Genomic DNA, 15,562 nt, shown 5'->3' with positions numbered 1-15,562 from the left:
AGTTGAGTTTACGTATCTTGTTGAAGTAAATTGATGCAGTACTTTGAGGAATAAGTAGAAGGTAAAGCTGTGCTTTTAATTCATTCAGTAAAGCTTAAATTTAGTTAAGTGTTTAAGATGTTTTCATGAAATATTATAAAAGTGTGAGTTTCTTAGGATTTCAGTGTTATGCATATACTGATTCTTTATTTTTCAGACAGCTTATTTGTAATAAAAACACATTGCACTAAGTTAATAACCCACCTAAGACCTTAAGGAAAGGTATCATGAGACATAAAGGAAGACAGTTCTTTTTAAGCTTAGAAAAAGAAGAGCATAGTGCCTGGAAAAGTTGAGACTTCACGAGTAAGGGGTATATATTTTTTAAATGACTTGGTTTGGGTTTTGGAATGGTGTTCTCTGACCTCTGATGGGAAGGAATAAGTAAAAGGCACTTGAAGCTTTAATCTGAAATTGTGGACCAAAAGCTTTTTCCTCATTAAATACTGTAGAATTCCCTGGCTTCTTTTTGTCCCTATAAACGTAGGTCCCTATGGGAGGTATCTCACATTCTTTTTCACTGTCCTATTTCTATCCTCCTCCCCTTTATAGCCCTTAGCTCATGCTGTGGTGTTCAGCCCAGAAGCTGGGCCCAGCACTACCTCAGGACTTGACATAAAGATGTTCTGATTCTGCAGAGCTGAATTTCTGGGCTATTTAAACTTTAGACTCGAATCTACTTCCTTTTTTTTTAAAAAAAAAAAAAACAAACTTATTCTTTCCCTCATTCTGAGAGATATTATAGCTTCTCCTTTACCTTACTTCCATATGCAAACACTTACCTGTTATGTTTAACAACCAGATCAGAGGAAGCTAAGGTGAAAAACAGTGCATGTAGTCCCAGGAGCAGTATCTGCTCTTAATGTGCAGATTTAGATGTATGCTAAACAAAAAAAGCCTTCTCTTGCTGTGCTGTAAGATGTGCAAAACTTTGGGCTGCTCTTGAGATCTTATTGAGAGAAGTGAAGCATCTGTCAGTAAAAGGTGACTTTTAGATTCAAGGAAAATACTGAGCACTGAAGTCAAACTTGCTGAATTTGACAGAACAGGAGGTATATGTGTACCAGTTAGAGGGCACTAGTTTTTTGGGGGGGTTGTAGGCTACTTATACAGTGCCAATAAACTGCATTATCCTGGGAACTTACTGTGTCTTTCCCTGGGCCTTAACATGGTAAATGTTAGTTATGGGGACTGGCAGGAGTTACTTCTACAGTTTGATATGGGAGTGGAGCTATGTTCTTGTCACTGTTACTAAAACCACTAACAAAATTATCTGCATTTAGGATTAATACTTTGGTATGAGTTGATTGTTATTCTCGTTCCTCCTAGGGATGCGGTATAAGAGAAGAGGCGTTGATAAAAACGGGAACGTAGCAAACTACGTGGAGACGGAGCAGCTGATCCACGTGCACAATCACACTCTCTCCTTTATCCAAACACGAGGCTCTGTGCCTGTCTTCTGGAGCCAAGTAGGATATAGATATAACCCACGGCCCCGACTGGACAAGAGTAGGTATTTTTGAATGGGATATATCAAGATGAGAGTCCCTTTAGAAACAGGGAATCTGTAGTGTTTCTTTACTAATAGTTTTTCACTGATTCTTTCTAAGAGCTAAGAGTAATGGTAGTGACTTGACTCCATTTAACTCCTGCTGTAATCCTAGCTGTGTGGAGCTCTGACTTTATCTCTTTTAAATTCAGAGGGTTCTTGAGTTTCAGTATTTAATCAAGTAGCTGTTTGTCTCATTGCAGCTTTTTTCTGGGTTGCAAAGGGAGAGCTGGGTTCCTCTTCCAAGGAAAAACTGTTTAGTGGTGTATTAAGAATACCTCTGTCTGAGCTTGCGCTGAGCTTCCTTCTGTACTAAGAATTGATAATAATTCAGTGTGAGGAAAACTTGGACACTTGGTGTGTCTGAGCACACTGGGGGACTGAATGCTGCTGTGAACTGGGTATCCATTCCCTGAACTTCCAAAGGATTCCACTGGCCTCTGGATCATCCTAGTGAGTTTAGTATTGTAAAGGAGAATATTTTCTGGGAAGGAGGCCAGAGTGTTCATGGTCTTGTGAAATCAGTGAGGCTGAATTAGATTGACAGACATCCCAGACATGCCTTATAAATATGCACTGCTGGGAGTCAAATTGGTATTCATGTGCTTCTTTAATTTCAGCCAGTCTAGTTTCTTTCCACTGAAGGATCTAGGGTTGAGAAATGGAACAATTGGTCCTTTTGGATGAGGGCTGTGATGCTTCAAATAAAAGGCTGTGTTTTCCCTGTGTCTTGGGTAGGACCTAGCACATTTTTTTCTCACTTAGATATCCAAGCATAACAGTAGCACATAATTTTAAGCTTGCAGACAGCACCAGTAAAGACTTAAGGAAGATGAGTCAATGGATTCAGCTCTTGAGTTTACACTAAGTACCTGAAGATAACTGGAATGACTTGTTGCCAGGTCATGGAAAGGTAAACACAAGTTCATCCATAAAGTGAGGAAAACTGTAGCAAGCTGTAGGCACGGGGAAAATCCAAGACTAAACCTCCCTCCCCCCCTTTAGATTATATGAAAGCAGCACTTTATTATTTCCTTCTGAGAGCTTCCGTTGTGACATCTGGTCACAATTCTTTTTTTGCTCAGCTGATTCTCAGTAGGATTTTTTTTAAGGGGGAATTGCATCTTAATTTGATACACTTCCTAGCTAGAAGCATATCCAAACAATTTGGTAAGAATGGTATTTCAATCTGTGCTATAAAAGTAGACCCACTATGTTGATCAAGATGCAAGATCTTTTAGAAGTAATACCCTATACACGTTATACTGAGCTGCACAGTTAAAATCATACCCAGATTTTACTCGTGATAATTCAAGAAGAACTTGTTGGTGAGCAAGCCGTGTAACACTGCTCTACCTTGTAGGTGAAAATGAAACAGTCTCCTGTTTTCGTGCACACTTTGAAGAACAGCTGAAAAATTACAAAAAACAGGTGAGTGCTACAGGAAGTCCCATCGCGTTACAGAAGTGCAGGAGTTTTGTTTTTTATTTAAGGCTTTTTAATCTTTTAGACGTTTGCTTTAGACACGTGGGAAGGTGCTGCACAACCAGAATTTTACTACTTCTGAGCAGCAGTGATGCACTACAAAAGTGTTTAAGCCGCTTCCAGATGTCTGGCTTATGAATTCAGAGCTTCTTTGTGTTAACGCTCAGGTTGTCAGGCTGGAGCTTATTTGATCTTTAGTTTATGTTAGGAAACATAATAACTTCAGCAGGATAATGTAGAAACAACTTCAACTCTTGTGCTACGTGTTGCTACATGAGGAGTCTAAGGAAGCTGTGCTGCAGAAGATGACAGCTTTCGTTTTTGAACAGGTTATTATTAACTTGGTGGATCAGACGGGCAGAGAGAAGATTATTGGGGATGCTTACCTGAAACAGGTGCTGCTGTACAACAATGCAAACCTCACTTATGTTTCCTTTGACTTCCATGAGCACTGGTAAGACCTTCTGTCGCTTTGAATCCTTTTCTTACACTTGCATGAAAGGAGAACAAGAAGGAGGAGAAGGGCTGTTATTTGTCCACTTCTGCATGAAGCACTTTGCAAAGAAAAATTACTTTTTTTGAATCAAAACTGTGTAGCACAGTCTGAATGGTGTCTCCTTGCCTGGTAAATATGGCGTGTGCTTTAAAACTTAATTTTGCTCTGCTTTTAGTGAGACAGTTGCCTAAAAAATGCTTTGAACATAAAGCAACATGTATATATGGGAAGCTAGCTAGCGTGGAAGAATGGCTGTGTGAGCTGCAAAGCCACATACCTGGCTTTGCCTGCTCTGAGGTGCAGGGTATGGGAGATCCAACTAGAGAAATGCAAAGCTGCTCTCATTCCTCACGTTGTGCTGCTCGTGCTTTCTTAAACGTCAAGCGAAGTTTTCTCTGCCATCTTCTTGTATTGCTTACAGATTAGATCAGGAATGCAAATTCCTGAACTTATAGTTCTGACTTTTGTCTCATATCTAGGTGTTAGCTGTACTTCAAAATACCTCTGAATATTGGCTAATACTTAAACTTTCAAACTTCTTGCTTGCCTGAGAAAATTCCATTTTTTCTCACACAGTTAAAAATCTGAAAATCCATGTGTACCCAATTATTTGGATTTGTGGGGTGTGGATTTGTGGGTTTTTGTTTGTGTGTGTGTGTGTGTGTTTGTTTTTAACACTACCTTAGTCCAAACTTATTTCTGTCAAATTCTATTTTCTAGCCGAGGAATGAAGTTTGAAAATGTTCAGACACTGACTGATGCTATTCATGATATTATTCTTGATATGAAATGGTGCTGGTAGGTACTTGCTGTTTTCAGATTGCCATGAAGTACTTTTAGGGGAAATTAAAACAATGCGTGTTCAGGGGCCTTGAGCTTGTCAATACTGCCCATTTATATGCTTCTCATGGTGCCTAGATAGTGCTCGTAGAGTTCAGAGCACAGAATATAGTGTTTTTGTTGTATATACCTAATAGTAAAATCCTCACAAGCTCTTTTTCGCTTGAGGTTTCCTGCTTTTAATTCTTCTAATTTCTCTTATTTCTACTGTAAAATACGTTGGAGCTAGTGACCTACAAACCCTAAAACTCCAAATTTACTATTGAAACCAGTAGGCATTTGTGACCTTTAATTTGCACTGATTAAAGCTCATGTTATTCATGCCCGTGTATTCTGGGCATGAATATAGTTGTAGTATTTGAAATTGCTGCGTATTGTTTCATGAGTGCTATGAGTGACGTGTCCTGTCAAATTACTTTTGGGTTTCTGTGCTGGCAGTTAAACTTAGTAGCTTTTCTCTTTTGAAATCTGTCATTGCATATGAATTGAATTCAGCATTTGATTACACATAGCATCAAGCTTGTGGACTAGGTAGGCTGTGTTTGGATACCTATGCAAGACTAGAGAGATGTGGCCTTCTTAAATGAAGATAAGTGGGAACTAAAGCATCTGAATGGGGTGTAGTTAGTACGAAGTGAAACTAGAAATAATATCCTGTGTATGAATTTTATTTTCTGCTTTTTGTTGTTTGTAGAAGCTTATAAATTACATATGATCAAAAATGTCTTAGTATAACTTTTTTCTTTCTTTTGAAAGGGTTGATCAAGCTGGTGTTATCTGTAAACAGGAAGGAATTTTCCGGGTTAACTGCATGGACTGTCTGGATCGTACCAATGTGGTGCAGGCTGCTATTGCAAGAGTTGTCATGGAACAGCAGGCATGTATAGCTAAGAATTATTTTAAAGCGCTAGGTGCCTCAAAACTTAATCATCGGGGAACTGTGAATCTGAGAAAACACTATGTACAGCTAGAATAAATTGATCATTCTAAAACTGTAGTGCCTCATCTCCTTTCAGGGGAGAAGGAACTCACTGGCTTAATCCTCGTGATGATCATTCTGTTACCACTTATTTAATAGAAAAATTGTAAGACAGTATAAGGTTAATACTCTTCTGCCCCCTAAAAACTCATTGCAACCCCAGATGTGAGAGGACTAGAATAAAACTGGATTCAACTCTTCTGTATATTGCTATGAGCTAGATGCTATTTTAGATGCTTGAAGTGAAGTACACTGTGTTGCAGCAAACGGGGTAGCTGTGTGTAGAAGAAAAATTAATTCATGATGTCCCAGGTAAGTAGCTGATGCTCTGGAACAGTTATCCCTGCACAGAGAAGGCCTTTGTGAGGAGAGGAAGCCTGAACAAGTCTGTTTTTTTTGATGGATCCCTGTAGAAAACTGAAGCATCTCCTCTCTTTTGAGTAATCTTGAGAAACTCATTTTCCTTCAGCTATTTTTTTCAAGATGCATTAAACATGAAAGAAACTTATTACTGCTGCTTCCAATAGTGACTCTTTTGACATGATGTTTAACAGTGAACTTTATCTAACAGTGAGCAGGATGATGTCCTTTTTAAAAAAATATTTAAAACAAGTATTTAATTAAGTGTTTCTGTTTTCTTATCAAGTATTGATATTGAGAATGACTTTGTCTTGAACCTTATGTTAATATATATAAAATTCCAGCTCAAAAAACTGGGTGTGATGCCACCGGAGCAGCCTTTGCCAGTGAAATGCAATCGGATCTACCAGATAATCTGGGCGAATAACGGAGATGCCATAAGCCGGCAGTACGCGGGCACAGCAGCCCTAAAGGTAAAGGGTAGAATAGTAACAGTTAATGATGTTGAATAGCTTGTTATGTAATAGCTTTTATGACCAATAAACTGAGAAAACCTGGGTATAAATAGCACGGTTGGCCACATCCCCTGCTCGCTTGTTCTTGGAGACATGCTGGGACTGTCAGTAGGAGAACGTTTTGCTGAAACTTGTGCAGATGAAGGGAAGGCTCAAGTGGGAAGCCCTGCAGTGACACTGCTGGCCTAACCTCATTCTGTTAGCTTTGAGCCAAGAGTTTAAAATCTATAGGTAGTTAAGCATAATAGTTACAGTTCTGTGAAGTTCTCTGAAGGACTTAAGAGCAGCCTATGGAGGTAGATAGGGTGATATGGGTTACTTATATTTTTTTAGTTGTTTTGCAGTCTACCAAGATCAGAAATCAGACGTGGAACTCCTTGCAGGTTCAGTGATCTCTGAAAAGCCATTGGCTTGTGAGCCACTTTCTGTGTATATGGCCACTGGGAGAACACTCTTAGTATTCCCAGTACTTGGTGTTGGGAAAAAAAAATCCTGTATACAGGAAATGCCTGAGGCTTGACTCTTTTTTCCCCTCTTTCCACTGAACTATAGTTTTATTACACTGCTGTTTTGCAAATATGCAAAACAGCCTGTAAGTCTTGTCTTTATTATGAGTATTTGACTCCAAATTTAGAACGCAGAGCCTCAGTTTATAGGTGTAAAATTTTAATTGGTAATATCTATATTCAATAACGGTGTCAACAGACTAAACTGATTTTTTTCACGCTTTAACTTCAATTTTAATGCTTTAATTTTCAGTTCCTTTTAATTTGAAGGTGAGATACACTTGAAACACTCTTACTGCTAGCTGGTAAGACTTTCTGAGCGGCTCAGTCTAGTGAAGAGACTTCTTTTTAAAAACTCCAGGTTTCTAGGCCACAGAAAGTGTAGATTTGTTTCAGAGGTTTTGTGGATATGTACTGTCAGAAGCAATTTTCTTTCAGGTTATACTTGTCTTGCTTTGGTAGCAGAAGCAACAGATACAAGCTTTCCTTGAGCATGTTCTAGTCTTTTCCATTGTTCCAATATTGACTTTTAAATATAGGGCAAAAATAAGTTAGAAGTATTCAGGCATCACCGCCTGATGTTTTAAATGTTCCACTTTAATCTTGCCTGATATATGTATATGTACTAATTGCTTTTTAGGATGTTAGATGGAATCCTAGGCCTGTCAAAAGCATCAGACACTCTGCAGAGTGTCTGTTTACTGATAGACATAAAAGCTCTTTAAAATATATTGTAAACATATATTGGAGAGTTACCTAAACTTCCTTTTTTCAGTTGTTGTCAATTCAGTTGTGAGTTTCAAAAAGCCAAAGCTTTTGAGAGCTGAGGCTGCTGCTTCTGAGTTCTGTGTCTGCATGATTTAAATGTCTTGTGCACCAGGGTGACTTCACAAGGACTGGGGAGAGGAAGCTGGCTGGAGTCATGAAGGATGGAGTAAATTCTGCAAACAGATACTACTTGAATCGTTTCAGGGATGCTTACAGGCAAGCAGTCATAGGTAAGAGTAAAATTCCATTCTCAGCTGAATTACTGAATTTATAGAGTTTACTGAGATCATCTTGGCTTTCTTTTGACTGTGCTCTGACCTTAGGTGTGGATATGCTGCTTGAGTCTATCCAGTGGGCACCACGTTGAAGAGTCATTTATTTTGTGGAGATTAAACCCTAGTCAGTTCAGTGAGTTTGTGTAGTGTAGATCGGTACGGAATTTGTTCATAATGTATTTGAATTTTAAGTATCTTGTCATATGTTCTGCCTTAGGCAAAAGAGGTCAAATTAATGTAGGTTTTAAAGGTTTGATGTTTTAGGATGCACTTTTTACCGTGTGTGTGGCTAAACTTTCTGTTATAACCATCCTGAACCCATCTACAAATTAATCAGACTGCTGCTTTGTATCTTATGTTTAGTTGTTGCCTTCTCCATATCGATATCTTACTTTTTATTTTTTGACCTAGATTTGATGCAGGGTATCCCTGTAACGGAGGATCTTTACTCCATATTTACAAAGGAAAAAGAACATGAAGCCCTGCACAAGGAAAATATGAGAAGCCATCAGGAACTGATCAGCCAACTGCTGCAGAGTTACATGAAGCTGCTTTTGCCAGATGATGAAAAATTTCATGGAGGATGGGCTCTTATCGACTGTGATCCAAGGTCTGTTGCATAAAGCCATAACTGATCAGCTGCTACCGTGGCCCTTCTGTTACTACTGATGCTTTAAATGGTCTTAATTTGTTGCTTTAATAGCTGATATGTTAAACATGATACAAATAGGCAGTTTTCTGGAATGACTCTTTGAAGGAGTTGAATACTTAAATCTTACTGTAAGATTTAGTTTTAAAAAGTGTCTTGTGCTTAAGACATGTGAGGAGTTAAGTGAAGTCAAGGGGTTCAAAAATCAAGTTTTTCAAATGCCATAAAAATAGTGCATAAGGAAGTTAATTCTGAGGAATTGCCTGGTTATGCATAAAATTTGCTCAATTTTGTCAAATTATAGGCCCCAGAAAGAGAACTCTGAACCACTCTTACCCTTAAAGGAGCTTGTTTTCCTCATTGCTTTACAGAGGTAGCGTAACTTGACTGCAAAGTCCTATTTTATTGGATTAAATTTTTGTCTAAGGGTTCTAGTATGAAAATTCAGAGAGAAAACAGTAGTGAGTATAAACTGTAATATGTCACCTTATCAAGTTTATCAGTGAAAGAGTACAGTAATTTGTGCAAGAAAAATAATGGTTAGGTGTCTTGCAGGTTCAACTTCAACATCTGCACTGGGGAGGGATACTCCTGCATGCACAACTGATCTGAATTGAGTTTATGCAACGCTTCTTCCCTTCAATATTTTTAATAAGACCAAATGATAGCGTACCCAAATTTAAGTCTTGTGTTGCCCTGCACCTTTATTTGTGAAAGTGCCCCCAAAATATACTGGGAATCAGTTAGTTGTAGCAATACCCCCTACTCTGCATTGACTCCTTTTTTTCCTTCCTTAGCCTCATTGATGCCACTCACAGAGATGTGGATGTTCTGCTGTTGCTCTCCAATGCTGCCTACTACGTGGCCTAGTAAGTGCCCCGCTGCCCTGGTCCTGTGCAGGGTGTTTGGAGCAGCTCTGCCCCAGGGTTAAACTCTGTGTCTCTCTCCAGCTACGACGATGAGATTGACAAGGTGAATCAGTACCAGAGGCTCAGCCTTGATGCCTTGGAAAAAATAGAGATAGGTAAGAGATGAGTCCCTGTATATCCCTGTTTCCTAAGGTGCTCTCAACAAAAGCTGAAGCCAAAGTGTTCTGCATCACATCGAGGCTTTATGTTTCAGTACGTTTAGGGACTGGGGTGTCACTGTAGGTAGAAATGTGCTGCCCTGCTAACTGTGAGTGCACTTGAGCCTGGCTCTTCTCTCACACTGGTGACAATGTCTGCTGGTACTGCTCCAAATGGAGACTCTGCTGCCTGAAGGTCTAAAGGCTTCTGTTTTCAAACTCTTCTAAACACTTTATTAAAATCAATTTAATGAATCATCAAATTGCGGTAACAATTTGATCCCCACGTAACCACATGTATGCAGTGTGTATGATTTACGTGCATTCCCTCGGATCCAAACACAGCAGGCAGTTCTGAGTGATGCTTATTTAGATCTTTGTTTCTTAGCTTTGGAAAAAAAATCTTCTTTAGCCAGATTTAACTTGCACTACAGTGACTGCAGTTCAGTTTTTCAAAATTAAAAATAAATTTGAGACAGATTAGTTTGCTTTAGATGGGAATACAGCTAGGACCAGCTGCTCTCTGCTTGTAACAAACTCACTGTGAATGTGCTGCAAGGAGGAACAGGCAGGGCAAAGTGTGCAGGACTCAATGTTTGGAACTGTGTGCAGCCACTTATAACTAGGAACATGCTGTTGTGCAATCATCTTGTGATGCTGATTTCACTTGATGGACGAGTATTAATATTCACAGGTGAAATCCAGCAGTTTCAGCTGCACGTACAGCTGAGGCTGCTGTGGTACCTGTGTTTCTGTTGCTGAAGCAGAGGCTTTTTCACTGGGGAGGGAATTCTGCTGCCCTCCCTCCCCCAGTTCATTATGGATGTGCAATTTCTAAGAGTTCGGGGGAAAGGTCTGTCTTGCCACTTTATTGGAGATTAATATTGTGAGTTATAGAAACATCTGGACCAAATGTCTTGCTGAAGAAGTCATTTCCAACTCGTTGGCTTATTTTTCAGGACCTGAGCCTACTCTCTTTGGCAAACCCAAGTTCTCTTGCATGAGGCTGCATTACAAATACAAAGAAACGAGTGGGTATTTTCACACGCTTCGAGCTGTGGTACGCAGCCCTGAAGAAGATGGAAAAGGTTTGCTTCATATGTGGAAGTTTCATATAGCTGAAAGATTTTTCTGTATACTTTTACCTTTATGTAAACCCAGTTCTCCTTCTAATACAACCCAGTACCTTCTAATACAACCCGCTTCTCTGTTGGGAAAAGATAAATACCAGAATGTGGCTTCCTGTGTGAGCACTGAGCTACTGTTTTAATATAAAGAAACATAAAATTTGGATATAATTTTAAAGCAATATGTTGAGAAGAATTGGATATTGAAGTGTTGTCTTTTTGCTTCCAAACTTGATAAAAAAGACTGAAGTTCCTAGGTTGCTGGAAATGGCTCTAGTTAATGAAATCAATATCTAGAAATGTCTTGCTTCTCGCTCAGCTAAATTAAGAAAATACTAATAGGAGAGAAACCGCTTACCTGGAACACTGGGTTTTGTCAACAAGGATTAGAATAAATATAGTTCAGATTTTGTTCCGTCACTTCCAGAATACATCTCTTGGGGAGGGAATTCACTTACATTCAGCTTCAGTGCTAAAGAAGAATCTATTCTTTCCATAAGCTTATTTTGTAAGCTTTTAAATTTGAATTGCAAATTCTGGGGCTCAACAATTAGAGGAAAATAAAATTAATATTCATTAAGTGGCAGATTTGTCTAATTTTAGATTTCAAAATGTAGGATTTTAGGGTTTTTAAGGGTCTGACGGGCTGCTAATTGGATTTCAGACACTCTTCAGTGCATCGCAGAGATGCTGCGGATCACGAAGCAAGCGACGGGATTAGACGTGCCCATTATTGAGAAGAAGCTGGAGAGGTGAGTGCTGAAATGATGCGGCTCTTCCGTGCCCCACTTCTCCTCTCCTGCCACTTCACCCACAGTGATGCATGAGAAACTGTTCTGCTTCCTGGCTGTTGTGCTAGGGATGGGTTTGCTTTTGCTCTGCTTTTGATAACCACAGTCTGCAGAAGTTGACCTGAGAGTGTAAGAAAAAATAGTATTTTACACTGATTTCCATGCGCTTGGGCTCAGGCCACCTTTGTACATTGTGCTTCCATATAAACAACATGTATTCACTATGAAATGGAAGTCGTACTGCAAATGAAATAGTTTGTGATCAGTCTATCAAATCTAATTTGTCCTGTCTGAATTTATTAATCTGTTTTCTTTGGAAACTGGACCGGTCCAAGAAAACCCCAAGCAGAAGATGGTGAATACTTGTTGTTTTATAAAAGAAACTGCTTTGCTAATTGTACATTGGCAATTTTCTTTTTTTTTTCCTCCAGGAAGAGCAGTAAAGCCCACGAAGACATCATTGGCATTCGGTCCCAGAACAGAGGGTCCCTGGCCCAAGGCAAGAACTACTTGCTGAGCAAGTTTTCATCTCTCAACCAGAAAGTTAAACAAACCAAGTCCAATGTAAACATGAGCAACCTCCGCAAGCTGGGCAGCTTTACCAAACCTGAAATGAAAGTCAATTTTTTAAAGCCCAATTTGAAAGTGAACCTTTGGAAATCGGACAGCAGCCTGGAAACTCTGGAGAACCCGGCGGTAGACGCTCAAGTCCATCCCGAATCCGACACGGAAATATCGGATAACGACTCGTTCCATTCAGACGACTTCCTGAGCGCCTCCCGCTCGGATGAGGAGCCCCCGGCGGGCGACCCCGGGGACTACGTGCTGCCCAGCTGCGGCATCCTGGTGTCGGCCCCGCGCCTGGGCGCGCGCTCGCTGTCGGCGGGCAGCGGCGACGCGGGGCCGCCCGGGGCCGAGGAGGCTCCGGCCGAGGCCGCGGGCTCCCCGCGGCCCCTCGACGCCTATTGCGAGCGGTTCGTGCTGGACGCGCGCAGCCAGCTGGCGGCGGAGGCGGCCGGCTCGCCGGAGCCCCCGCGCGTCCTGCGTGACGAGGCCGGCAACGGCGTCTCCAAGAAGGCAGGAGCGAAGGCTGAACCCGGCAGGGGCCTCCCCTCCAGGCCGTCCCAGCTGGACGTGCCGGCCGCGGAGCCGCAGCCCCGGCTCTTGGCCGTCGATGGGACCTACCCCGGCAAACCCAAGAGCCCGGGCGCCGCGTGCGGGGCCCTCGAGACGGGTCTCCCCGCGACCCCCTCTCCAGCTGACGGCAGCAGCAGCAGGGCTGTCTCCCCCTTCGCTAAAATCCGCAGCTCCATGGTCCAGGTGGCCAACATCACCCAGGCAGGCTTGACTCAAGGGATTAATTTTGCCGTGGCCAAGGTCCAGAAGAGCCCTGCGGAAGCAGAAGCTCTAAATGAGGTCAAGCAAAAGGAACTGAGGGAAATGTTTACGCAATGCCAGACCCGAATAATTCAAATTTAGTTGCTAACACAGGAATTACTCTTCTCCTGGTGGCTTTTCCTACAATACTGCAAAGATCACATCAGAGCTCGCAGTAGCATGAACTGTTACCGAATACTGGGATCAAAAACACCATTTGTTTACAGGAAGTGTGTGATGCAGATGAATTTGGTTCTGACCAAGCTTCAGGATCCTCTCAAGGAGCTGAGACAGAAGGGTAAACTGTGTTCAAACAGGTAGCCTAGACACTGGGTTCGTGAGCATGCTGCCCACCTTCAATGTGTTGCGCAGGTTTTTTTGAGACTAGTTTTGTAGATCCTCCAACTTATGTAGAGTATTTATACCAAAAGGGTGATATTGCACTTCTGTGACCTTATTTACCTTGCACTGCACCAGCAAAATAACGGATAGATTTACATTTTATTTATTTTTGGACTAGTATTTTTACTTATTTTCATTGGGAATTTTAGACACAGCTTTCTATGAATCGTGCCTCTACAATGAGAACTGTGTTTTCTGTTGTATTTGGGTATGTTAGGAATTTTTTTCCTTTCTGCTATCCTCTTCCTCACTTCCTGGGACACTTTCAGGAAAGATCAAGTATACGGATGCAATCTGAAATATCCATGATCCTGCAGTGCAAAGAGTTTGTAGGTGTCTTTTTTTTTTTTTATTTTCCTTTTTGCTGGGCAAGGGGGAACGGAGTTGTCGGCCTCTAGGTGTCTTGCTCATGTCCAAGCTGTCCCGTTCCCTTTCCCTGTCTTCACGCTGTCTTCACGCTCGGTGTAAGCAGGACGGTGCCCGGCCCCGGGGCAGTGCGGGGCTCCGGGGTGCTCCCTAACGCAGGTGTTGGCTCTTTTCTCCTTCCTTTCCCTGCACTAGTCTAACTGCCCAGATGCAAAAGCTCAAGCAGCTGCTTCCAAACCAGGTAAAACGCTCTTCCACGCGCTCAGTGTTGATGCTGGAGCACAGCGGTGGGAAAGTCCAATCCAGTTCAGCTCTGCAGAGCGGCTGCTGAACGGGCGCTGTGTGCGAGTCGCGGCTCGGGTCTCCCTCCATCCTTCCCCTTTCCCAGCTCTGCCCTGTGATGCCACCCAGTGTAGGGCATCACCCCAGAGCTGTGGAAAGCAGGATTCTCCCAGGCTGTGGTTCAGGATCTTCCCCCGTTACAGAGGCAGTGCCGTGCGTGTTGTCCCTGTGCTGTAGATAAGCTGCACGTGGTGTTCCCCAGTGTCCTGTGGGCATCGGGGTGTCTCCAGCTCCTCTAGCGTATCGGAACCCTTAGCTACTCACCCTTAGTGTCTGCAGCTTTGATCAACGACTTTGACTTATTTATTTGTTTTATGAAAGTGATGTGGTTCTGGGTTGAGTGTCTAAACCTGTGGCTATATTTAAAATACTGTTGTATTTTAACGTGAGCAATATACATGAGATATTTTAATAATAAAAAAGTGGAATCATAAACTTCTTGGCCTCTCATTATCAACAAATTCAGCACATCACTGGAGATGATGCTCCAGCTTTTAGGGTTCGAGTTTAAAAGGCTTGGGGTCTTTGTCATTTATTTGTTTTATTTTTCTCCTCCTGGAGTCAGGGTACGCAACCATCTTCCTGAATAAAATCCTTAATCCTTTCCTCCTGGGATTGTGCTCCTAGGAGCTGGTCCTCAGAAAAACCAAGCCATAGACAGTCATCAGGATGTTCTTGAGGTGTCTAAGGAATCCTCCTTTGGGGGGATTCCCCCATGTCCTTGGAAGGGCCTGGAAAATACTCTGACACTATTTTGGTAGAAGGGAGAAAAAAGGATTGGTGTAAATTCTTACACAGTGACTACTTCCACTCTCTAAAATTATTGTTAAAATTTATGATGCAAGACTGCAAGGATCCAAGTACCTGACATGTTTTATGGATTTGTTTGTGTTTTAGCATGGAGTTTAAGCCATCTGGGGCCTATATTCTAAGAAATTTCTGGTTTGTTGCATTGATCTATCAGTTGTTACTCATACAATGTCTTTTCAGCTTGTGAATGATGAAATACTTAGGAATAGCAGATAGTCTCAAACCACAGCAGGAAGTTTTGAGTTTTCCTGTAAGCAGCCCATGGAGGCAGGGGGAAAAAAACAGACTGGCCCCTTTTCCAGGCAGCCTCTGAGTGTGTTTCAGGAGGGGCCTGGGCTGGTACCCTTCACTTTCCCCTCTATTCACTCAGTTTTCTACCTTTATAGTTAGCCAGCACCTTCACTTTAGTGGCCCGAGAGGGAAAATCACTCTGAAGTGCTTTGAGAAGGGCCTTAAACTCATATCCTATCACCCTTTTACCTATTGGCCCAGAAAACGACTAATGTTTGCCATGCGTTCTTACTCATACTTTTAACAGATTATCTCAAAATAGTTTTTTTTTTTTTTTGGGTAAGTAGACATTTGATATTAGTACTAGGGTACCCATCCATGTAAAATGAGCCTCTGTGAAAGGGATGAGACACTAACTGGGCTGGAGGGGTTTGCTAAATATTTAGCAAACAGCAGTGGAGGGTGTGAAATGCCCTCGGGAGCCATCCCGCAGGCTGGGGCCTTCCCTGTGCTCCAAACGGGACCCTGCATCCCGGGATGCAGGGAAGCTGAGGATGGGAATGCACCAGGCTGCCCTTTGTGCCTGTTG

General features: G+C 41.8%; 1 protein-coding gene across 1 annotated transcript in view; it reads left to right on the top strand.

Moving 5' to 3' along the window:
• INPP5F (inositol polyphosphate-5-phosphatase F) overlaps positions 1-13,471 on the top strand; it is a 31,882-nt gene extending 18,411 nt beyond the window's left edge. The window contains exons 8-20 of the mRNA XM_088520086.1: positions 1,369-1,548; positions 2,952-3,019; positions 3,403-3,527; positions 4,290-4,367; positions 5,166-5,286; positions 6,093-6,221; positions 7,650-7,767; positions 8,224-8,422; positions 9,259-9,330; positions 9,412-9,485; positions 10,487-10,615; positions 11,319-11,406; positions 11,877-13,471. Coding sequence (XP_088376212.1) covers positions 1,369-1,548; positions 2,952-3,019; positions 3,403-3,527; positions 4,290-4,367; positions 5,166-5,286; positions 6,093-6,221; positions 7,650-7,767; positions 8,224-8,422; positions 9,259-9,330; positions 9,412-9,485; positions 10,487-10,615; positions 11,319-11,406; positions 11,877-12,924 — 2,429 coding nt within the window. The 3' untranslated portion in view covers positions 12,925-13,471. The remainder of the gene's footprint in view (positions 1-1,368; positions 1,549-2,951; positions 3,020-3,402; positions 3,528-4,289; positions 4,368-5,165; positions 5,287-6,092; positions 6,222-7,649; positions 7,768-8,223; positions 8,423-9,258; positions 9,331-9,411; positions 9,486-10,486; positions 10,616-11,318; positions 11,407-11,876) is intronic.
• Positions 13,472-15,562: the final 2,091 nt, after the last annotated feature.

Source organism: Tinamus guttatus, unplaced genomic scaffold, assembly GCF_059628265.1.
Source record: "Tinamus guttatus ecotype Peru unplaced genomic scaffold, ASM5962826v1 Tinamus_guttatus_pri_ptg000079l, whole genome shotgun sequence".
Lineage (NCBI taxonomy): Eukaryota > Metazoa > Chordata > Aves > Tinamiformes > Tinamidae > Tinamus > Tinamus guttatus.
Note: the sequence above shows the minus strand (reverse complement) of the source record. Positions and strands in the feature narration are given on the sequence as shown.